Source organism: Protopterus annectens, chromosome 7.part0, assembly GCF_019279795.1.
Source record: "Protopterus annectens isolate FY-2018-M chromosome 7.part0, PAN1.0, whole genome shotgun sequence".
Taxonomy (NCBI): Eukaryota; Metazoa; Chordata; order Ceratodontiformes; family Protopteridae; genus Protopterus; species Protopterus annectens.
Genome location: NC_056739.1, coordinates 1,576,889,342 through 1,576,915,531, shown reverse-complemented (window position 1 = coordinate 1,576,915,531; position 26,190 = coordinate 1,576,889,342). Strand labels below are relative to the sequence as shown.

Below are 26,190 nucleotides of genomic sequence, written 5' to 3'. Positions count from 1 at the left end.
TTTACAAAGCACTATAAGCTTGATTCCTTCTCTAGGTCTAGATCAGGCTTTGCAAAGATCATTCTCCAGGGGAACCTGGACTCTTCTCCTTCTACCTTGTAAATGTAGTAAGTTAGGGTGATCTACACATATAGCTAAGGCTACTTCAGCAGTGATCAGTATGATGAACATAGTCCAGTTGTGTAAGTAAACTTGTCATAACAGCAGATATTCGAATGATCACTGCTGCAGTAGACTGCCCTTCCCTCTATCTCCCTTATTTTTTGGTGTACTGTTTATGCCACAGTGTGGTTGTTTATTTATGTATTTTTGCTTCCAGGGCTTAACCTCCCTGTCTCTTTTGGCATGAAAATTCTTAAGGGCTTGGCACCTAAACTTGTCTTTTTGTCAGCTCGAACTGCCTGACAGTTTGGACACATCAAAGGTACCCTGAAGCTTTGGAAGCTGTCCTTCTTGTTATATCCTTGGCAGGTTATAACCCATATAAGTAACATTCACTGTTATGGTACGTTTACTCTTGCAGCTGTACTTTCTCCTTGAAGACCTGCTCCTACATTAAGTATACTTACACACAGCTATACTTTATAATTCTGCCTTATATTTAGATTATGGATAAAAGTATTATTTGGATCAATTTACCTGATTAATAAAATAATTTTTGTGTCTGAATAGCAAAACTGCATTTTCTTCTTTTGGCAATAAGGTAGCTGTATCTTTTCTAAAGATTAACAAAAGTGTTAAAGTGTTGTGTAAATCCTATGATAAATGCTGTGTTGGATTTGTCACCGAACAAAACTGTTGAACTGCTGTGTTTTAAATAATTGACATTTGATTGTATGGGTGGTATATTAAAGCATTTTATGCATAATTTTGTAATATTTTTGACATTTCTTTACAGTTCTAAAGGCATCAAAACTCAGGTAAACTCTGGCTTCTTTGGGTCTGTGCAAAACTGTAAGGATGACAAAACCAAACCCATAAGAGATGAGTATGAGTATGTCTCTGATGATGGGGAACTGAAAATTGATGAATTTCCTATACGAAGGAAGAAGAATGCTGTAAAGAGAGACCTGTCCTGTAAGTAAACCATCATTGTTTTATTTTTATTTTATTTTGTTAGTTGGGTGAGTAATATCAATTTTATTGCATGAAGGTGTTCTAATGAATGCATAGCTTGATATTCCACTATTGATTGTCTCTTGTGACGTCTTCTTAGATTTCTTTAATTACAATTGTTTAAGAAATGGACATGGTCAACAAAGACACATTTACTAATATGTTTGAATTTTACTAAGACACAACGCAGTACACTTACACATGGTTGCAAACTTACATACAGAAATATATTGTATAAATAGACTGTAGACTGTTTGTTGGAAGGCTTTTTGTTGAGTTAAGAGGTACTTAGTTTGAACTAATTCAGTGTTGAAAAATATTTGGATGCATGTTCCAAAAATCTCCCAGTAGTCGTTTAAAAATTGATTTTCAAGGCATTGTAGAAGTAGCATAGCCCAACTATTCCTCGGATTATCCTGGTTTAATTAGAGATGTGGGAGCAGGAGGAGATGGATGATAAGTGATGGGATGTGAGTGGCTAATGCATGGTGACAAAGTCCTGACAGAAGAGGTCCACATAGCCCCAAGATCTTGCAGTTTTTGCAACTTGTGGCTGAGGAAGAGAGAACCCACCAAGGAGTGAGCATGCATTGTGGAAGGACACTGCAGTTGTATGGAAGCACACACTTGGACTAGTTTGAATATAGCAAGCTTTCCACCTTTATTCTCTAGCCAACAGAAGGAGTATTAGAAGCATTTAGAAAAAAATTCCAAAGTCCTCTTGGGTAACAGCAGTGATGCCTGACCTTTGCTTCCCTCTTCCATTGTCAGGACAGGAAGAACAACAAGGGCAGTAGTGATAGATGGACTTGATAAATATTGTAAGGGGGAACACGGTCAAAAAGAATGATTTAAAAGTTGTTTGTTTGAATTCTGGATCTTACATGACCTGGTCTGCCCCACCCTTTTCAATATCTAGGACTAGCTCCCACAAGAACTGCTCATCTCAGCATTTGAAAACCTTTCCTAGACTCCATCTCCTTCCCTACTTGCATAACATTTTGTGGCTCCTCTAATTTCTAGGTCATCTTTGCTATAAAAAGGGAAGCATCACAGAAAATTACTCTAGGCTATTTTTTAGCTTCTTGCAGTCTGTATTGCTGCTATTGACAGATTTATCTACTTCCTCCCAGGAGTGGACAGCATTTCAGTCAGATCTTTCTTTTTTAGGGAAGTTTTCTGTTTTGGTGGTTTTGACACCTATATGTATAGCCTTGCTTCATCTGCTTTGAGTGTCTCTGCCTCCCTTTGGTAGTCTTCTTGCTGTTCTACAGTTCTTCAATCATTATTATTATTATTATGCTTTTTATTGAAATTGGTGTTGTGGCTATGTCTCTCTATGGTTCTGTCACGTTCCTGGATGCACCAAGCTGTCCAGAGTGCTGAAGTACTGTGTTGCCTGTACTGCTGACTTCCCACCCACATTCCTCAACCACTTCATACATAAATACAGAATTATTGTTGCATTTCACTTAAAAACTAAAAAGTACAAAATAAAAATATAAGTAAAAAAATATTTTTATAAAGAATGCTTTTTATTCAGTCAGAAAAGCACTCAATGTTTCTTTTGCTGATTCCAGCTACTTCTTGCGGTACCTCATTACCAGAATCAGCAAAACCAACCTCAAGTGCTTTTTGAAAATCAGCTTGTCTATGTTTCTTTTACTTTTAAGAGCGACTGAATTAAAAGCATTCTTTATTTAAAAATGTGTATTTCTTACTTAATAAATACAGCATTCTCCAAGAGTTACGGCTTTTAGCGGCTTTTTGTAGAAGATATTTCTTACTTATATTTTTATTCAGCTGTAGACTTTTGTTGACCTTAACATGATGCATAAACAAACCAGTTTTAAACATGCTGTAAATGTAAAAATAAAACTATACCTCAAGATAAGACATTCATTGTATTTGATGTGCTTTGATGGTTCTCATTTGGATGAAGGTTGTAACATTTGCAGGTGTTTTGAACCTAAAACACTTTCAGACAGGAGAAGCAAGTTGTGTTTGAAAAGACTGTTCCGTAGGAATTCCCATTCTGCGAAGGGCACAAAGTGAAATAAAAATGCAAAGGTGATGGGCAAGTTCATTCATCTTCTTCCTCTAGGACCTCTCCCTTTCCTTTAATTGAATTAGGATTGATAGTGAATGCTTAGGAGTTTATGTTGAGGTTCATAAAGGCAAAACTAATACTGTTTCAAGACCTGGGTGTAGCTTAATATAAAGCTACCTAGAAAAAAGGTGAGTAGTGTCTCTTCAGTCTTAGAGCTGAATTTTGTAGGTTCTTTCCTCCAGCCCTCACCCTGCCTTGTCAGTGCAATCAGCTCACTATCTCTACAGTCCTACTGTAAACTTAAGAGTGGCAGATGATGATGATGAAAGCATTGGTTAAGGCTCAGATAGAGAAGGGTATATGCACTTCTCTCTGTTTACAGGGCAGCCAGAGATTCTCAATTTATACCTTCCATCTCAATGCCGCCACACAGACTGCTTGTCCAGTATTTGAGGCTAGTCATTTTCTGGCAGGCCCTATCGTTGATGCATATTTCTCTTTTTAATTTCTCCAAGTCTTTTGGGTTTATAATATCATGATGGGAATGGACCCCATTCCTAAGTCAAAGTATGATTAAAAACAGACGTGCTGTTCGCAGCAACCGCAATGTGCCCAGTAATGACTCCTTCTGCAGTTCATACGGAGTTACTTGTATCAGTAACATGTCTAAGTACGACTGTAAATTCTTTTTTATAAGACATGTTGCTCCTTCTACTGTTGGAACTGTCTGGGTATCCTTATTCCACATTGCCTCATTTCTGCCTGTAAATCCTAGTATTTTATGTTTTTGTTTCTCTCTATACATAAGACACTGTAGTCAATGGGTGTAACAATTTCAGTGATTAATGCTACTTTATCTTTTTGTTTCATGGGGTACTATAGCTGATTTCCTCACATTTGTTTTTGAACTGCTGGTAATGGGTGATGCCATGTGATATAAACTTCATCATTTTCTATAATGCTTTGTGGCTCATGTTTCCTTTGTTTTTCAGCTACTCCAATATTGTAATGTTTAAGCAATCCTCAATCTAACAGTCTTGTCATATTATTATACCTTTCAATATACAGTCCTTCTGCCATTAGTATATCACAGCCAGCAACAAGATGTGCGACTGTTTGCATTCCTGTTTTTACAAAACCTACATTTGTCTAGTTCTCCCACATGTTCAGTGGACTTTGTAAACCAATGTGTATGTAGCCCACTGTCTTGAGCCACCAATATTAACCTTTCGTCTTTTGGTTTAAATTCACCCCTCCTTAACCATTCCTTTGTTCGATCCTATTCAACATGAGGTTGTTCCAGGAGTTTTCTATACTTTCAGTTGTATTTATGCAGCTATGTAGAAGCACATGCTTGCACTGGTTCAAGTATAGCAAGCATTCCACTTTTATTCTCTGGCCAACAGAGGGAGAGCTAGAAGTATTCAGAAAACAAATTCTAAAGCCCTGTTGTGTAATGGCAGTGATGCCTGATGTTTGCTTCCCTCTCCCATTGTCCTGTTTATGCTGGGAAACAGGAAGAACAAGTAGAACAATAATGATAGATGGACTTGATAGATATTGTAAGGGGGGACACGGCCAAAAAGAATGATATAAAAATTGCTTGTTTGAATTCTGGATCTTACATGACCTGGTCTGCCCAACTCTTCAGTATCTAGGACTAGTTCCAACAAGAACTACTCATCTCAGCTTCTGAAAACCTTCCCCAGCCTACTCCTTCCCTACTTGTATAATGTTATGTACTTCCTCTAATCTCTAGGTCATCTTTGCTATAAATAGGAAAACATTACAGAAAGTTACTGTCATTGATTAGTATTTCCTTTAAATCAGTGCAGATTAAGCTGAAGATGTTGGTGACATGAACACCAGTTTGCTTGGTGTTAACTCTTACTAGGGTCCAAAGTGTTTAACTCGTGTCCTTGGGGCAGTTGAGTGTATCATCACTGTCAGAACCCAAGCCACTTCTCCATCTTCTTCTAGGTGTCCTAACTCATTAGATGGGTACAGCTTGTATAAAGGTTTAAAACATTTAATGAGCAGAGCAGTCCAATTGATCATATCAAACCAGACCAAGCAGGGTCGATTTTTTAGTCAGAGTTCTTTTTGTTTTCAAAAAACAAAACAGAAGAAAAACCAAAAGACCTCAGCCTGCATTAGATCTCAGCAGTCTGAAAAGAATCACTTTGAAAGGTAAAGATCCTGATGTTCTTAATTTAGGCCATCTTTCTGTGTGTATCTGAAGGAGAGAGGATGTGCTCTTTGGAACTCCAGAATGGCTGTCTGCACATCATAATTGCCAAGAAATCCAGGATGTCTGTATGTTTCCAGATCAGATCCAGTTATTTCCATCTATGTACACTACCTTTTGATCTAATGATACCCCCAGGAATGTTCACCAAGCATACCGTAGCAGCTCACCAGCGACAGTCGGAAACCAAGATATTCCCTTATTTGCATGATTGGCTGCTAGCAGCCCCACATGAAAAGCATTATTTGGAACCAGAGAGTGTGTACTTGTATTGTTTGAGTCATTGGGGATCATGGTGAACATACTGAAGCCCCAGATGGAATAGTCACAAACACTAATATGCATAGGGTACTATTTGGATACTCTGGATTACAAAACAAGTCTTCCCTAAGATCGGATCTCTACTCTTCCATCCTATGTGCAATCCCTAATGTCATCAACTACAATAACTGCAGCATTGTGTCCCAGATTGTTAATAATTATTACTGTTAACTATCTGTGTGGAACCCTTTGATAGACTTCATATAAGGGTCCATCAGTGGACCCTCACAGTTTAATGGTCTGAGTGTGTGGATCCCATGTCTTCCCTGATCAGAATTCCTGTGCTTGCAAGTGATACCTGACATGGTGGCTTCACCACCCTCACCTATCTGTGAGCAGCCTCTTCTCTCTTTCCCCATTATCCCCCAGTGGTAGTCACTGCAGATGTGCCTGTTCTTAGGGTGGGAGGCATTATTTATGGCAGACAATCAAAAGAACACGGTCACAATAAGAGGCCAAAATGCACATAAACATACTTGAAATGATGGCTGCCCTAATGAGGCCACATGATTTTTCAGGACATTCTCCCTCAAGATATAATGTCTGTTTGTAGAGACAGAATGGGTCTGGTATAGTATACTAACAAGGAGGATAGGGCACATTCCTACCCTCTGTGCTGAGATATCATGAAGTTTTGGGAATTGGTTGTTTTATCCCATCAGTTTCAGCATCAGCCAGTATCCATCCTCAAGCCAGTTCTGTAGCAGACAGCCTGCGTCATTGCCTTCTGATGCCACATAAGTGGTTCCTAAGTATATTGGTGATAACAGCTTTGTTTCACCTTTAGAATAAATCCTGCTCTAACCCCTTTACCTTCCCAACCAATAACAAATACAGCAGCTTTTCTGTCATCGCTGTAGTCGCGCAATGGCTGATGTGCTTTCTCCCTATTTCTCCATATTCCTAAGTTCCATCAGAACAGGGCAAAGCCGAAGACATACTCAAAGCTCCATTTTGGAACCAGCAAGTTTTCCCCCCACTTTGGCCACACTCTTTGGAGAAACCTCTTTGCCTGAACCACTTCAGGATTTTCTGTCATTTTGTTTGGCAAGTCTGCACCTTCTATGCTTGTGTCTAACCACATAGTTACTCCATTTTCATTAATGGCCAGGAATTTCACTCATCTACAGTGGTCCATATCTTGATTTCTCCTCATAAATCTTCCACTAGAGTAATGTTTTTTCTTTTGGATGGTATCCAGTGGACTGGATTCTCTTACAGGTCCGTCCCTTCTGTTCTGGGTTATTTTATCTCTGATTTTCGTTTTAGATATAAGTTACTCTTCTGTACAAGTACATTTAGCAGCTATTACGAACTTTCATCAGGAACTAAACCATTTTTCCTTAGTCTCCTTGAAAGTATGTAGAGCCTTTCCCAAAAGATTTTTTTTTACTGAAGACACTGATAAAAGAGACAATGCCTTCTTGGGATTTAAACTTTATGTTAACAAGTTAACTTTTCTACCATTTGAAAAAGCTTTGAAAATGGAGTTAAGGTTTTTGACATAGAAAACATTAATTTTGTTAATGATTACCTCATCTAGATGAGATTCAGAATTGCAAGCCTTAAGTTGCAAAGCACTTTACCTCATCTTTCAGTAAAAATAGTGACTTGTGGACCAACTCTTCTTTCATGTCAAATGTAGCCAAGAAGACAGATCTTTATCATTGTATCAGTTTACCAGTATTCGTAACTCTGTGTTTGGACAAGGGGAAATACATTCTTTATAATTTAGATGTTAACTGGCAGTTATGCTTTTATTTGGATAGAACAATATATTTCAGGGAAGATGGTCAGTTATTCATATTTTATGCAACAAACAGATTGGGTTATAAATTGTTAAAATTGCATTGTATGTATGGTTTTCAGGTAACACATCCTTTCTTTTTTTAATGGAAGCCTGTAAGCTTATAGGGGTGTTATTTGCTTGGACTGCTTTCAAACTTGAAATACACAGTTTCTGTGGTTTTGTTGGTCTTACTTCCATTTTGTTTTAATTTTGGTTTAGCCCAAATTATGCTTTGGTTACTTTTTGAGAGAAATTATGTTGAGTTTATGAAGAGTGACACTGCTTCTGTTGCTAAGTAAATAGCAGATCATGTTAATTATGTGTGCATTCTGACTTGCCTCATATAAAAACTAATGAGCAGCACGTAGCGAGATCAGCATTGTATGTAGTCATTTATGGGAGTCAGTAGGCATTATCAATGTATAAAACTGGTGAACTGTGAGACATACAGTATTTGCAGTAAGAATTTCTGAGTCATGTGGTATGAGGATACTATAGTCTTTTGTTATAAACTAGAGAACTGTGAGAAATACAGTATGTGTAGTAAATAAGAATGTGTGAGTCATGGAGTATGAGGATACATACCATAGTCTTTTGTTATTCTGATCAAAGGCACTTGCACAGCCGGATGAGTTACTTGCAAGTGTACCCTAACTGTTTAGTATACAGTTTAGTACTAAAGGAGAGTACAAATGTATCATGGCATCTTGGAAAGATGGTATTATGGTTGACCACATACATTGCTGAACTCAGTAACAGTTTTTCGATTCTGTGTATTTTCCAGTCATCCTTCACCCTTTCTTTGAAAGGATAGATTAGCTCAGAATATTAAGAGTATAAGCTGCTAATAAATGTCAGTATATAGTCCTGGATTTGATTCCTTCTTTCTCTATTTGCCTTATGTATGGCAGAACAAGTCACTTATTCAGACAGTACTGTCAATTCACAGCTGAAAAGAGGCTGTTGAATCTAGTGGATTTATTTGGTTAACAATTAAAAGAAAAGTCTTCATATTGCTCCTGAGACATACACCCCTTTCTTCCTGTGAGTCTTTTTTTCTCTCCATGTCTCCTTTCTAAGATATAGTAGTTCCTAAATGCAGTCTACAGATTTGTTCAAGGTATGTGAAAGCAACTAGCAAAACAGTTAGAAATGGGAGGAGACAAAAGCCGTCAAATATGTAGTTACTTTGCTAATCAAGTCTCCTTGGTTTTGGACAAATACCTCAGATTTTCAACAGCTTTATCCTTGAATTCTGTATTTGCATAATGACAGGTATGCCCCACCAAAAAAAAAATACTTTTCATAATTTAACAAATGCAGCTTTAGTCTCTCTATTTCAGTAGCCAGAATGGCTTTCAACCAGCTGAACTTCAATAATTAGATAGGAAATCCCAAAATGAACACTGCATTAGATGCTAAATATGACGCATGATTTAACTTCAGTCATGCCTACCTGTCTAGTCTGTCTCCTATACTCTACCTCCCCTACATCTCCTACTAGCCATTCTTACTTTCCTTTCTTGTTTCCAAACTCCTATACAGCTAGAGCCTACCCACTTTAAATAAGCATCTGCCTAACTACTAACTCATTTTGCTCTAAGCAGCTTAAATAATATTGTAACTAGTCACATTTTCTTCTGCTAATTGTTCAAAACCTTGTTTGCAACAACTCACATACTTGTATGCCAATTGTTAATACTGTGTATAATTGAATTGCCTGAGGAGCTTTTTTTCTCTCTAGGTCTCTGCTTGTAAGATCCTATAGCTGATTGTTACTACTATGTTACTAAAATTTAATAAATTGTTTTCTAGTCCTGAGGAGCTTTTCTCCCCAGGTCTCTGCTGAAAATGAGCCTAAAGATCAGCCAGGCTAACCCGGTTAACAAATGTAAAATAAATAAATAAATAAAAATAAATAAAATGTTTAACCAATAATCATGTAATATTCTTACCTAAGAAATACAGTATTGTTATCTTATCTGTGCCAAGTTCAGCACTTTGGAATGTATTAATGGTAGAGTGGTGTGAGACCTTTATAAATGAATGTACTAATCACAGTGTTGTGAGTTATGCTTTGTTGATTTTTTTAATACTGTAAAACATAAATGCTAAAAAAGAAAAAATAAATTATTTTTTTCCTACCTTGCCCACTCCCCATACTCCTTAACTTACAGATACCAACTCCACTGCCATACAGCAGTGGGACAGAATGAAAATCCCCACTGCAGTGCATGTCCAGCTCATTTACAGTATAAGTAAATGTAATTTCAGCAAGCCATGATTGCCAGAAATCAGCTAAAAGATGCTTGCTGTAACTGCACTTACTGGATTGAAAGACTGTGTTGTAAATGTTACAGTAGTATTTGCCATGTTTAATTTCTCTTCATTATAAATGCCTTTGACTGTATTCCTTAAATATGAACAGCTTCTTGTTAACCATTTCATACCTCGTAGTAGTGGAATTTCACAGCATCTCCTGTGTGAAATCACTGTTACAGTATTCCAGTGTTTTGTTTTTTTTTTTTTTGCCACTGACATCCAGATGAGGTACCCAAGCCTAAAACCTTCCATTAAGCCCTATGCCTGACATATGACCTTAGCCTGTGAGTGAAAGGGTACGAAAATGAACGTATGAGCCTAAATCCCCAGACTGTCTTGCCATTAGCCTGAATGCATGTCTTGCCCCTGCTGGTCTGATCTTCATGTAGTTGTTCACAACATAAGCCTCACTGGTTCAGATAAATGCCCCATTGGAGAACATTCCTTTTTTCTTCTTTACTGTGTTGATTTGAGATTTTGTTAGATGTCAGCTTGGAGGGAAAGGTGTGAGTGCAGTAGGCAGTTACTGTACAAAGACCTCTACTCACAATAGCCTTTCTGTTTAGGTGCAGAGCACAATTACAAAAATTGTTCCATTTGTCAGTCCTTCTTACCAAAGACTTTACATTCCCATTTGTCGTCTTTGAATATTTTCTTAAAGACTCAACTACTTAAGTGATTAGCTTAAGCTCAGCTGGTGGATCTCTCCACACCTGACATACTATGTGTTATGAAGAAAAGTCTTAAGATGCCTAGGCCGAAGTTTCAGTCTGCTTAGCTGAGGTTACTGAACCAGTGATACAACCAACACTTCCTCAGACACACGCTACCATGACCCCGCTGGTGGCCAGTATGTCATCCGAGAACTTCATGCCTGATGTGAATGCCACTACGGACAGGACTGAGAAGGGGAAAACACATATCATTACCTTAGGAGGCCCGGAATGTATCTCTCAGATCTTTGTAAGGAATGTGATACCGGGATCTCTTATTGAGGTACGTCAGGGGTCAGAACCTCCACATGTAGTCCAACTGGACATCACCCCTAAAAAGAATAGCAAAAAACTAAGCATGTTCCCTCCTCCCAGACCTACAGGAAGAAGACGTGGATGGACTTCTCTTAGAGCATATTCAAGGCCACTATGGCTTTCAAGCCTTCCACGTTTTCTGCTCCTACCCCAACTTCTCAGAAGACTATTACGGAGTCTACCTCCGAGGATGAGAATGTGTAGCTTCAGATTTTGATGGCCAATCCCTTGCATTCTCCTCCCAAATTCAGTCACCTGGACAGATGTCCTCAGATGATGAAGATTCTCTCTCCCCTGATTCCCCTATGGAGGAAACTGTAGGGAAACTGTTGCATTGATAAAATATTTTGAATGCTAATCTAAACAATTGTCTAGCATTCAGAAAAGATATTGAAATCTTTTATAAGTGGGCACTCTGCCTCTTACTCTTGTCCCTCCAGTCTTGGATGCCTTCTTTGATGCTTTTACGTTTATGTCCTCTGTTCCTGATTCTCAGTCTCCAGCCCCAAACAGGCCTGATAGATTCTATAAAGCTTCAGATGAACTTAATTTCTTTTCAGTAAATGATCCTTCAGCCATTTCTCTAGCTTTTGACAAACCATCTAAGCTCCTGCCTTCTGCTAATGTCCCTCCCTCTAATAAGGACAGTAAGGCTGTAGTCAGATGGGGAAAAAGATTAGGTCAATGCTTCTTCTTCCCTGGCATTAATTATCAGACTCTCATGACCAAATATCTCTTGTCTGTTTTTAGCAGCATGAATAAGGCTGTTGCTGCCATGGAAGGTTCAGATGCAAAACAAAAGGAGATGTCTTTGGTGATTCAAGCAAAACAGGTGGCAAGGCATAGCATTAAATGCAGCTATGATGCTGTAGAAGCCTCCTCTAGTGCAGCTACTACTGGCTCAGTAATTAGGCAATATGCATGGTTACACTCTTAAGTCTTTCACTGAAGATTTCAGGACAAAATTCTCCTCTAGATAAGGGTCTTTTATTTTGTTGACAGGCACCCAGCCTGTTCAAAACTCTACAAGGGCAAGGGAAAACTGTGAAGGACTCAGATAAATTCTACTCATTTCTGTGCCCAGATACCAGAGAAATTTCCCTGCCAAGTCCACCTCATTTGTCCGCAGAGAACCAAGCCCTTCTCTAAAACACAAGAAAGCACATATGAAGAGATTCCAGGACAAACCTGAAAGGAACTCCAGATCTAGGACATCTCCCTTAACTCATTAATTCCAATGGACCTTAGGAAGTTTGCACTCTAACTTCCAATCTGCAGAACCTCAGCCTTTTGCTAGTATCAAATGATATCCTCACATTTCAAAAAAAAAATGTTCCTATCTCGGGAACCATAGGGATTATGAAAGAAGTATTAGTGACAAACTCTTAGGTGTGAGTGCGTGCATGTGCCTTCTGTGGAAGGTTGAGCATCTGGCTGGCAACTTGACACTGTAAAAACTCTGCTGCCAATCATAAGTGGACAGGTGATCCACTGTGGTGACCCCTAACTGGGAAAAAGCCGAAAGAAGAAGATCAGTGATAAACTCTTCAGCACAAACTATTTTTATAGTGGTAGTATTCTGTAAGTTGTAGGTCTTAGACTGAATTTTATAAGTCACAACAAATACAGTAACTATTACCTTTGCAATATTGTGTAAACAATTTACAGTATCTCAACAACCACTCAAGTTATACACATACTGTCAGCATTATTTTATTCATCTAGCTGAGAGCTTTCATATGAGGCTAAGGGGATCTGTCTGTATTACTCGTTTTTTGAGATATTTAGAAAAATGTGAAAATTATATCCATTTTGCTGCACTAGACAGAGGTCAAATATTAATGCAGTTGAGTTTGCTATTGCGTAAGCATTAAGATGAAATCTTTTAAAACTTTGTACATAGTGTGGTTTTGGAATTATTGATGCAAATATGAACAAGCAATATTTGACGCCTAGAGGCGTCAGTAGGAGTTAACTGCAGGTGTAACTGGAGGCATCGCTTGGATGTATTGTGTTAACAGATAAGTTAGAATGACTGTCCTCTCCTCATCTCCCTCTCCTTCAGTCCCACCCTTCCTGTTTCTAAAAGGCTACCTCATCTATAACAAAATGAGAGATGATCATAACAGAGGAGTAGGTACTCACTATTTTTCAGCAAGGCGACAGAATGCCATGGGAGGAACTCTTTCCTTTCAAGGGCATCCTTCCCCCTCCCCACAACCAGTTACACCTTTTTCCAGCCATGTCCCAAGACTTACTTTTACAAGGGACAATAAAACTGGTTCCCCCTGAGTTTGTAGGGAAGAGGGTTCTATTCCAGAATCTTCCTGGTACCCAAGAAAGGACAGTGGAGACCCATCCTGAATCTTTCCCAGCTCAACATCTTCCTCAAGGTAACCACATTCAAAATGCTTTCAATTCAGACCTTACTTTCTTTGGCCTTCCCCAGGCTTTCCTAGTGTCCCTGGACCTGAAGGATACATGCTTGCATATTCCTGTACACCAATCCCTCAGGAAATTTCTAAGATTCTGTATTGGCTCATCACAATTTCAGTTTTCAGCTTTGCCCTTCAGGGTTTCTACTGCTGCCAGAGTTTTCACAAAGTGCCTGGCTCCAGAAATAATGTTTTGCAGGACACAAGGAATACAAATATTCCCTTACCTAGACAATTTGTTAATTCAAGTGTCATCACCTCCAATTCTGTTACTGCATCTTGAGCTCACCCTGACCCTCCTTCTTTGACTGGGGTTCATTGTCGATTTCAAATATCTTCCGTACAACCAACTCAAGAGCTAGTTTTCTTGGGTTCCAGGCTAGACACCAAAAGCTTGCAGGCTTTCTTGCCTCAGGAGAAGATTTTGAGCCCCAGAGCCTATTTCCACTCCCTGTTAACCTCTCTAAGTATGCACAACAACGGAGATTCTAAGAACATCAGAAATTGCAGATGGATGTCTCCAGCATAGCTTGGATAGCATGTCCAGGGACACACAAGTTCCAGGGCTCTTGGCAATCCATTCTCAGCACAGAACACATATACCTAAAGAAGATGCATGCACTCATTCAGGCCTTACACATGTTCTTCCATCTCTGGAAATGGAGACCTCTAAAGATATTCACAAACAACACAACAGTCATGTGGTGCATAACCAAGCAAGGAGGGGCAAGATCTTACCAGATGTGCAGACTGGCTTGGATAGCTTAAGAACTGTTCATAAAGGCAAACATTTTCCTTCAAGCAATATACATTCCCTTCAAGGACAGTGTCATAGCAGACTCCCTTAGCAGGTCAATGGAAGACCCCCACAAATGGATGCTTAACAGAGAGGTCTTCCTAGATACAGTCGCAGTGGGGTACACCACAAATATACTTATTTGCCTTGATAAACAACAAACAGGTCCATCTCTTTTTCACAAGAACATCTTGCCCTCAAGCTTGGAAGATGGATTCCTTGTTTTTTCAGTGGACATGAAGGTTTCTTTATGCCTACCCTCCACTACCTCAGCTCCCAAAAGTTGTATTCATAATCCAAAAAGACAAACCAAGAATTTTGCTGGTGACTCCCTTTTGGCCAAGGCAGCATTAGTTCCCATCTTCTAGCCCAGGACCATCACCTCAAGCTACCTCACAAAACTGACTTGTTCACACAAAAGAAGGGCTCATTGCTTTATCCCAACCTATCATCCCTCAACCTAACCTTATGGATGATAGGATTCCGATCTTTTCTAGACAACAGTTTTCTGTGGACATACGTTGGGTTCCCCAAGAAACAAGGGGACCCACTACCAGAAAATCCTACATAGCCAAATGGAAGAGATTTTCAATCTGGTATCAAGCTGAAAATCAGGACCCGCTAAAATGTGAGGGCCCTGTTATCCTGTCTTACTTGTGCGAGTTTATGAAAGAAGGTTTAGCATATTTGTCTGTCAAAGTACATTGTTTAGCTATTTCGGTCTGTCTTCCTCATAACCCTCCTGTTATGTCCCGAGTTGTGGTCAAGCAGTACTTAAAAGGGATCCTGCACTTAAATTGTCCTAGGAAACCACCACCTTCTTCTTAGGATTTCAGCTGTGTGCTAGAAAACACAAACAACATTTCCTGTCACAATTAACAGTGTGGAAAACAACCAACTGTTCAGCAATCCAATGCAAGATATCCAAACACTGAAACACAGCTATATGTGTTTAATAGCACTGCAACAACACTCAGAGAACTGTTATAGACTGATGCCGTTAAAAACATATTTATTATAGTGTAAGCGCTGTAACGATTGATATAGCTTCATCAGACAACAACCACAATTATTCTATCACTTAAATAATAAAATTAAATTCAAATCAGCCAACCATTTCCAAACTTCAGTTTTCAGTTGCTGGGCAACAAAGGTAAACATTGTATATTGGAGTGGCCCTCCTACTTGCACTTTAACCTAAAGTAATAATAATAATAGTAAGTAAAATAAGTAAAACTTATAACTTACTAAAGTAAAACTAAAATTACATTAATTAAATTAAATTTAAAAAATTAATTTAAAATTAAAAATAAAAGTACAATATTGTGTTATGTGTGAGACTGTGGTGGTGGTGGTGCTGCAGTAGCGTTGTCACGTCATAGCAAGACGTTGTCCTGTTCGATTCTCAGCTAGAGCGTCTTCTGTGTGGAGGCATACATGAATGGGGTGTGCCTTCGTTGAAGGTTGTGCGTCAGGGCTGGTAACCCGGTACGTAAAAATCCACTACCAATCATTAGCGGACCGGAGTTCCGCTGTGGCGACCCCTAACCGGGAAAAAGCCGAAAGAAACAAACAAACATTGTGTTATATGTGTGAAGCATTGCCAGAGACCCAGGCTTCATTAACTGACAAGGGTATAAGTTTATCACAGCTTATTTCTTTAATGTCCCAAGTTAATGCCAAGATTGGTACATTTCTGGGTAAAGAAAGAGAAGATACATGTGCTTAAAGATTCATGGCACTTATTGAAATGTCTTTCTCACTGTGAATATAATAAAGAAAATATTGTTTTTCTTAGCATTAATGTTAAAAGATTTATTTATGTCTATTCCACAGGATGAAGGATTAAAATATTTTAATGAAGCAATGACTGTTGGTTCTAGATTATCTCGGGATTCCATTTATGTGTTAACTTTGTTTATGGAATTAGTGTTAAAGAATAATTAAGTATAGTTTCAGGGGGAATATTTTAAACACATTAAAAGAGTGGCAATGGGGGCCTCATCAGCCCCAGTATTTGTGAATATTGTATTGTGGGTATGGAAGACAAAATTTATTTTTGAAACTGTGTATAACAAATCTATTTGTAAGCATTTTAGATTCTTGGATGACATTTTGATTTTATGGGATGATGACATAAGTGAAATTCTAAAATGTATTAATTATTTGGACAATACTACGTCTTTTTTGTCATTCACCTACAGCATGAACCCAGATAATTGTGATTATTTGGATATTCACTTGTATAAAAACACTGATTTGCATTGTTATGAAACAATGATATTTAGAAAATCCACCTACTCAAATAGTTTTTACACTTTTGAGAGTAACCACCCATATTGGCAAAAAAAGAATTTGGTGAAAGGCCAGCCCGTAAGACTCTCTAGGCTAACGACAGATAATGAATATTTTAGAAGGGAATTAGAATTGTTAAAATAAATGTTTTTGAGTAGGAAATATCATAAACATGTATTAAAAGAACAGGAATCTTTAATTCTCCGGGACAAAATTACAGTATATGCTCCTATATTAAAAAATCCATTCAGTGGAAATATAGTAAAAAGGGATAACTTTAAAAACATAAAGAATTGTGCTTTAACATTTGACCAGCATTCTATAGAATTAAAAAGTATCATTGAAAAGAATTGGTATGGGGGTGTTTGGTGGTTTTGATTTAATAAAGAAGTTGGGTAATACTCCTAAAATTGTATACAGGAGAAGAAGTAATGTAAAAAATATTTTTGAGAAAAATACAGACTTGATGGGAACTAGGGTTTACAATGGAAGCATGAGAAAATGTGGTTGTTGTAAGGCGTGTAGATTTATTTATTAAACAAACAATTTGGTTACTGGGGAATATAAAAAAAAATTTACCAATAAGAGGTAATTTTGATTGTAATACTAGATGGGTAGTATATGTAGCATTGTGTCTGTCATGTACTGCCTTCTGTGTTGGAAAAAATGAAAATCAAATTATGAAAAGGATGTACCAACACAACTACGCTATTAAAAAAATGACAATTATAATGCCCTTTATAAACATTCAGTGAACTGTGGTAGTTTTAAGAAATTTGTTTTTTGTGTATTGGAGAAGGTTAATAAAAAATGAAAGGGGTGGGAATTGGTCTTCCTTTTTGGAATACAGAGAAAGTTTTTGGCAAATATTATTAAACTCCACTCAGCCCCCAGGTATTAACAGTAATATTTCTATTAGTAGTTTAATTGCGTTAAAAGCAGATAAAATTTAGGGGATGAATATATGTATGTGTGGGGGTTTAATAGTTTTTATAGTTTAATTTTATTAGTATTGGTTCAAAAAAAATTATTGTGATTCATTGACAGCCTTTTAGCAGTGTGTAATATACATATACATATACAAAAATATAGGACAAAACATCTATAAAAGGATTTGTATTTTGTATTTGTTTTATTATGGTACTATTGTGTTTTTAAAGTGGTTGTTTTGATTAAAGTGTTGGATTATTGTGATTGGTCAGATTGATGTATAAGAAAAAGTAACTTCTTATGGTGGATGTCTAATGAAGTTCCATGTTAATTAATTAAAGGAACAAAATCACTTACACAGTACACCTTGCTGTCTGTGAATTCCTTCCAGTGTTTGTGTTTTCTTTTGACATTGCCAAAAAAAAGGCAGTATGGGTAGGCAAGTGCCTTTGCTAGTATCCAAACTCCTAGAGGAGTGACAGGTGCAGACCATCTCTGGCAAAACAGAGTGGCTTGTCGACATTATCTTCCTAGGCTTATAGATACTGGATCCTCCTGGAGTGACATGAGAAGCTTAGGCATTTGTTGAAGTCAATCATTTTTTTCTTTATATTGTGGCATCATACTGGGTGAAGGTAGAATGCTGCTTAGGGCTAGTCATACCTACCTGGGATACACAATCTGAGAGTTCAGTCATATCTCTCTTCCTATACTGTAGAGACGTACATCTCAAGTCATTCACCACAACCTGGACTATGACAGATACAGAACAGTACTTGCTGTTGAGTGACTTAAATGCATGCATGATTTGACGGATCCTGACACCTGACAGGCAGCTGACCATGACGTTCTCTTTGTCCAGCCTAATGAGGGGGACATCTGTGTGTTCCACTGTGAAGTCACCTATGACTAAGACATTAGGATTTGAGGTATTTTGCCTTAGGGGTTTATTTGCTGAGGCACTGGTGTATGTGTTATTATGTGTAGTGGTTACTATTTGCATAGCAGTATGTGCAAGTGGTTTATGTTTGGGAGGTTTCTGATCTTATGGAAGGCTTCTAGTGAGTAACTCTGCATATGTGGGTTTATATGTTGTGACCTTATTTTGTGCCAGATGTGAAGTGTGTGTGTGCTGACAACCTGTTTGATGTCTGGTTTGTTATTACGTGAGGGAATCGACTCCAGTTTCATAGTGTAATTACATCTCTCACACAGGGTATTTGTTTGTTTTAGGAGTAAGTGGTTATCAGTATACATTAGGCAATTACTACATTGCCTCAGGATGTGCATGTCAGTCACACTGGCCAGAGAAATGATGGAAAACTGACTGTCCATTATAGCAAGTTTTTTACCATATGTTATGGAAGGGATGGAGCTAGTTAGACTAGTTGTTTACGCTAGGACTAACAAAGGGGCTTAATGTTCTTCATGTTTCACTGTTGCAGTCATCACATTTGGGTTATCTGCCTGCAGGTAGCCCTCAGCCGGCCTGAATACCAGAGTCTTGGGATTTCTGTGTTAGATGCTGTCACTTCTTCCATGACATCAGGTTGTCAGTGGTGTAAAACATGCAGTTGATGCCATTACATCAGTCTTTCTTGCTGTGCGGTGCCCGAAGCAGAAGCAGTTCGCAAGTGCCAGTCGGCCGACTCCTGCAATTTTCATTTTCGAGTTTAACCTGAAGTCTTCTAAGAGATAAGTACCCCATTGGGGATCCTTTTTTCTTGCTCTAACCGATGTCAGAAAAAAATTAATAATTATCTTGACTGTGGAAATCAAATACCTCATAGAGATTTTCATTCTTACTGCATCACCTGTTTAGGCCCAGACCACGACATCCCTCGCTGTCGGTTTTGTGCCTTGTTCAACGCCCGAACTATCTGTCATCAGGCAATTTTTGTAGCTAAATACTTTCGCTCTCGATCTCTTTAGTCCGAAGTGGCATCAGTAAGCCATCAGACTACCTATCTTTCGAAAAAACGTAAGGATAAAGACAGAGACGGATCTCATAGGTCCAAAACTGCCGACGATGCTACTGTTAAGCTAGTCGCCAGTCCGCCGGTACTCAGTGAGGCGCTTTTGCAGCCCCTGATACCCGCTTCTACAGATTCACAGGCCTCTACTGAGACCCATTTGGACTCCGGTATGCCACGAGATGCTTCTTTGACTATGGAACCTGCGGATGTCTCTACCTTGGATGGGTCCGGAGCCGCTGTGCAGACACCGGCTTCTGAGGGTGTATTCAGGCCTACTGATTTTCATATTAAACTGAAGACTTTGTTTCAAGACAAAAATACTGAATTTCTCAGGCCTAAAGTTCGCACTACGCCTAGGAAACCGACGACCAAAGTGCATTTTCAGGCCCACAGGCCTCAAAAACAAATTATTAGAATGGCTGAAGACCTTATTACCTTAATTAGCGGAAGCCAGCCTTCCCCCTCAAAGAGACCTAGAACTCATTCTCCTTCTGATTCTTCTGATCTTATTACCTTAATTAGCGGAAGCCAGCCTTCCCCCTCAAAGAGACCTAGAACTCATTCTCCTTCTGATTCTTCTGATCAGGAATCTGATATCTCTGTTCCTTCTGACTACCAGGACATAACCTTATCTACCTATGAGGATTCTGATGCAGAGGATTCAATTTCCACTGCTTCCCCTCCAGAAGATTTTTCTTTTGGTGAAACAATGCATATCCTTAGGGAGCATTTTCACTGAGAAAGCCAGGACTACTCTCAGTCCAAAAAGAGACTCTCGGAATTTTTAAACTTGCCTCAGCATAGGCCTCTAGCTATCCCTCCTGTTCTGGAGATTGTAGATGATGTTTTCTTGGAATCCAGCCTTCCCTGGATACTTTGCCTCCAGCTCCAAGGAAACCTGACAGGTACTATAGAGTACCTGACTCTCACAAATTCCTTTTCAAGAATCCTACTGCGGATCCAGAGGCCATTTCCCAAGGACCAAAAGGCATTAAGGCTACTACTGTCAAGAATCCTACCCCTTCTGACAGGGATTCTAGGGTTTTAGACAGATGAGGTAAAAAGGTATACACCTCTGCTACTCTGGCCATTAGGGCTTTAAATTGCCAGTTTCATATGTTAAGTATCGGCAGCATATTATGGGGCTAATTAAACAGAAAATGATGTTGATTCCTGACTGTGCAGAACACAGAGATTTACAAGAGTTAATGCATTCTGCTGACCAAGTTGGTAAACATACTTTGCAGTGTGGTTTTGATGCTTTAGAAGCATCTTGTAGGGCTGCTGTCACTGGGCCTGTTCTTAGAAGGCATGCTTGGCTTAAGGAATAAAACTTGCCACATCATGTCAAAGCAAAATTACTGGATGCACCCTTAAACCAAGAGCGCCTATTTGGCAATAAAGCAGAAGAAGTTCTCAAAAGGATGGAGGAAAAAGCTAAATCTATGCAAACTGTTAAAGATTTCTTACAAGTACAACCACCTAGATTAAGTAGGCATTGGCCTTCAAAGGACTGGTCCTTTCCAGTCCCTTCCAGGCCTTCTCAGTCCAAACCCAGGGGCAGCAGACCCCCAAGACTTCAGTCTCAGGTTATGCACAGATCTAAGCAGTGGGGTGCTCCCACGTCCAAAACAGGGAGTAGTAAGCCACCACCCTATGGTAAACTTGCACAATGACTTAGCCTTAACTCCCCCCTAAGCCTTGCTCAAGTACTTGCACCTTTAGGAGGAAAACTCGCCCTGCATGCAAAAAACTGGGAATACATTACCCAAGACAAATGGGTTTTAAACATTGTTTCCCTAAGGTACAGATTCCACTTCCACTCACTCCCAACCCTAAGTGGATGGCCAGACCTCCCTCCAAACCAGTGGGCAGAGGCCCAAAAGCAAGTGCTTTCTCTCCTCAGCATCAAGGCTGTTCAACCTGTCCCAGCAGAACAAAGGGGACAAGGCTTTTATTCAAGACTGTTCCTGGTTCCCACAAAAGAAAACTCCTGGCGTCCTATCATGGATTTATCTATTCTCAACACCTTTCTGGTGGTTCCAAAATTCAAAATGCTAACTCTCCAACAGCTGCTTCCTATGCTAGCCAAGGATGCTTGGCTGGCAACCCTAGACTCAAAAGAAGGTTACCTGCACATCCCCGTAAGGGAATCTTGCAGGAAATGCATTTGCTTCAGGGCAGGCTCTATGCACTATCAGTTCTCTGCACTTCCCTTTGGCTTATCTACTGTGCCCATGGTAGTCACAAAGTGCCTTGCTCCAGCCATTGCTTTTTGCAGGCAGATAAGTATTCAGATTTACCCATACTTGGACGATTGCCTGATTCAGGTGGAAAGTCAGGACTTGCTACTACAGCACCTGGCATTTGTAAAGAGACTTCTAACTTCAATGGGGTACACCATCAATGAACAGAAATCACACCTAGTACCCTGCCAACAGATTGTATTCCTGGTCCAGAGAAACAAATTTATTTGACAACTTACTTCAACCTACTGGCCACAGAAACCCAGCTAACTGCAAGGAAAATACTGCAAGCTCTGGGGTTCATGGCCTCTTGCATTCTGTTAATTCCAAATGCAAGACTGCGTATGAGGAAACTTCAGTGGTATCTAAAAAGTCTATGGTGTCAACATTCTGAGGACCTGAAAACAATAATTCCTATAATTCTGTGTCTAAGGGCAGAGTTCCTTTGGTGGGCAGAGGCCTGCAACCACAACAAGGGATAGAATGGCTGACAAGCCTATTTCACTCTACCCCCTGCCACCCACACCCTAACAACAGACACATCAGATTATGCATGGGGGGCTCACATGGCAGGGCAGTGCATTCAGGGCAAATAGTACCCAAAGCAGATGCACCTGCATATCAGTCAGAAAGAAATGTTAGCTGTACAGAATGCTCTGACAGCCTTCAAAGGCCTTATTCTTCCAGGACAACTATTGGTAAAGACAGACAACACCACAGTTATGTGGTACATAAACAAGCAGGGGGGAATACATTCCTACCCACTCTGCAGACTAGCCATGGCTCTGTGGAACACAGCCTTGAGCAACCAAGTGCACGTACAAGCTCAATTCCTGCCAGGCAAACTAAATTCACTGGCAGATGACTTAAGCAGAAATCTCATGAAATCTCATGGATCCACACAAATGGAAACTGGAACCCAAAATATTCAAGCTTTTGGGGAACAGATGGGGGAAACCAGAGGTGGACCTGTTTGTTTCCCCTCAGAACTATCAATTGAACAAATACTGCACCAGAAATCCCCACAACCAAGCTTGGAAGGTGGATGCCCTGTCCTTTTCCAGGGAAAGCCTTTCAGTCTATGCCTTCCCCCTCTGCCTCTCCTCTCAAAGGTTCTACTAAAGATCAAACAGGACAAGCCAAGGACAATCCTGATTGCAATAGACTGGCCACGCCAGCACTGGTATCCTCTTTTGCGCAGTCTGACAGTGCTACAACCATGGCACCTGCCTCAGACCCCTTCCCTGCTGTCCCAGCAGGGGGCCACATTCTGCACCCTCCGCTTCAGACCCTCAGCCTTGCAGCCTGGCTAATCCCCCTGAACTCACCTCTAGCAACCCTCAGTAAGCAAGTGCTGGATGTCATTCATGAGGCAAGGAGGCCTAGTACTAGAAAGTCCTGTTCAAAAAAGTAGAAAAGATACTGTTCCTGGAGCCTGTCTCAAGGGATGGGCACAACTGTGCCCAGCTTACCTCATATACTAGATTACTTAACAGGAATGCTCTACAAGGGCCTATTCTTCTTTTCAATTAAGATTCATGCCTCTGCCATCTCAGCTCATTGTAATACTGAGCCACCCCTGTTCTCTCATTCTCTGGTAAAACAGTTCCTTAGAGGGGCCAAATATTTAAGACCCCCGAGGGGGCAAACATTTAAGACCCCACAGGAGAGCTCCCACTCCAGCCTGGGACCTTAACTTTGTATTGGAAAAAACTTACACTTCCCCCCCCTTTGAACCAACTGCTACAGTAGAGTTGAAATTCCTCTCATGGAAAGCAGCTTTACTTCTAGCTATCACTTCAGTAAGAAGAGTGTCTGAACTGCAGGCCCTTATGGCAGTGGAACCTTTCACTATCTTCCATGCGGACAAGGTTTCCCTCAGGACTGACCCATCTTTTATGCCCAAGGTGGTGTCTAGTGTGGCTTTAAACCAGTCCATTCACTTGCCTACTTTTTTCCCTAATCCTCAAAATAAAGGGGAAAGGGTACTGCATTCTCTAGATGTGGGCAGACAGCTTAGATTTTATTTGGACAGGACTAAGCCTCTCAGAAAATCTGACCAACTGCTAATCAGCTTTGCTGTGGGGGCAGAGGAGAAGGCCATTTCAAAGCAAACCATATCTAAATGGAGTGCACACTGCATCCATTAAGCACCATGGAAAGCCTACCCCACAGGGGATAAGAACACATTCTACTAGGGCTACATCTACCTCTACTGCATTTCTCAGAGGAGTCCCTACCAGGGACATCCTGGAAGCTGCAACCTGGAGCTCTGTGCACACTTTCACCAAGCATTACCACTTGCCTATCTTTTCAAAATCCAGAGCTGGATTTGCCACAGCAGTCTTACAGGGCCTGATTGCCAGGTCTAATGTTTCTTAATCTACTTCCACCCTTCCTTAGCTTTGGGAATCAACCCAAATGTGATGACTGCAACAGTGAAACACAAAGAACATAGTACAATTGTGTACACTTACCATAAATGTAGATGTTCAAGTGTATTCACTGTTGCAGTCCTGGTTACCCTCCCTCCACCCGCCTGGTTCTCTTTGCTTTCACCTATCCTTTTTGGTTTGGCATATCTTATACTATGTGTATTTGCTTTTTGCTGGGGGTGTTCCACGCCATATAATTGCTTCCTGTTTTGGGGTAACCTGACATCTGGGGCAAGAAAAACTGATGTAATGGCGTTGGCTGCATGTTTTATACCCCTGACAACCTGACGTCATGGAAGACGCGACAGCCTCTGACGCAGAAATCCCAAGACTCTGGTATTCAGGATGGCTGAGGGCTACCTGCAGGCAGATAACCCAAATGTGATGACTGCAACAGTGAATACACTCGAGCATCTACATTTATGGTAAGTGTACACAACTGTACTTTCTACTGAAGGCTAAGCATGATAAGTGTGGCAACTCTGCTCTGTGTGCAGCTGAGTTGCCCATAGTGCAGCAGAGAAAATTGTGTTTCAAGGCATTTTCATCTATACAGGGCACAGCTAACCTCTACTGCAAGGTGCACAGCAACATTCAAATGCAAGGCTTAAATATAGGTGAAAATAAACAGTTTACGCTAATCTACCAATAGGAAAGCACACAATGAACCTTTCTTCAGGAATTCCCAACTCAGACAAGGCTGGATATCCACTCTTCTGCCAAAAGGGTGCAGGGGAGCTGTTGTTAATATAAGATTGCTGATTTAGTGCTCAAGTGTATCAATAGCTTAGATTCAGCAGATATGAATCTAGTCTATGCTATCTAGGCTAACAGTACAGTTGAAATTAAGTGCAGAAAATGATGCAGTCACAAACAGTAATGTGTGTGTGTGTGTGTGTGTGTGTGTGTGTGTGTGTGTGTGTGTGTGTGTGTGTGTGTGTGTGTGTGTATGTACATATATATATATATATATATATATATATATATATATATATATACTTCAGAATATCGAAGGTTTAAAACTTTAAATGTCATATGGTCGACACCATATGATCGAAGTTTTAAAACTTTGAAATTCTGAAATAAATACAAAAACAAAGCAAAACCATGATCTGAAGTTGTTTACTTCATTTGGTCTTCAACCTGTGGGATACGGATCCATATTGGATCCGAGCCAGCAAGTTTATTAGCATCAACTCTGAGCTTCAAACACCTCCCCCTACCCATAATACACCTCCACTGCCTTCCATCCCCAGATATCATTTGCTGCAAATAGCTTATGCATTGTGATCTCTTTAGCTCCAACTTTTCAAGTGGGTAAAATACCTTTAAACTAGTTCTTTTCTTTAAATGTTGTTAGGTAGTGGTATGGTAGGTTCCCCTTTCTCCTCCCCTCGTTTGGTGCATCGAGTTAGTGTTTTAGGGTAGTTAGCTTAGTTTGAATAGTTGTGTGGATTTTTGCTCCCTCCCCTCCTCTGTGTTTCTGTGTTTGAGTGTGGTTAGTGGGTGTTATCAGACAGAAGGAAATAACTTTATACTTAAACATTTTCTCTCTTCTGATAGAATGGCTGACAAGCCTATTTTCAAACGCTGCACTGAGTGTGGCCATAAATTATCCCCTGTGGATGGCCACACTCTGTGTACTATGTGCTTGGACGTGGCCCATCTGAGTGTGGACTGCAGTATATGTGCGGGCTTCAACCCCCATGCCATTAAAGATAGGAAGGCCAAGTTGGCCCTCAGAGGCCTTCTTCCTCCTTTAGAGACTGTTTCCTCGTCTCCGGCTTCAGTCACAGTGGCTCCTTTGGCTGCCTCTCCTTCCTCTCTTCCCTTGGCTTCTCCTGCCTCCTAGGCTGGAACTCAACCTCCTATTCAAAAGCCTGAGGAAGCAGAGTGGAAAAGAGGAGAGAGAGAGAGTCGAAGGCGAGGGAAAAGCGAAAGAGGTCCCCTTCATCTGTGAAAATGTTATGGATCCGTGACTTCCCTCGGCTCCAATCTCCGAGGTTCTCCCTGGAGCCGGAGGAGACACGCTCAGCTTCTAGGGCCTCGGTGCCCCAACCTGACAGGTCAGAGTCTCTGGCATCTTTGAGGTCCTCCCGGTCCTTTTCTGAGGTTGATATGGATAAAATGATGAGGAGGTTTATCCGTACTCAGATCCAGATGGGGGCCGTGCCAGCTTCCACTCCCTCAGGAGGGGGGAGCT

General features: G+C 40.2%; 1 protein-coding gene across 5 annotated transcripts in view; it reads left to right on the top strand.

Moving 5' to 3' along the window:
* Positions 1–26,190, top strand: part of PHF2 (PHD finger protein 2) — a 3,400,138-nt gene that overhangs the window by 2,409,298 nt on the left and 964,650 nt on the right. For all 5 annotated transcript variants that reach the window (XM_044078128.1, XM_044078127.1, XM_044078125.1 and 2 more), the window contains exon 16: positions 899–1,077. In XM_044078128.1, coding sequence (XP_043934063.1) covers positions 899–1,077 — 179 coding nt within the window. The remainder of the gene's footprint in view (positions 1–898; positions 1,078–26,190) is intronic.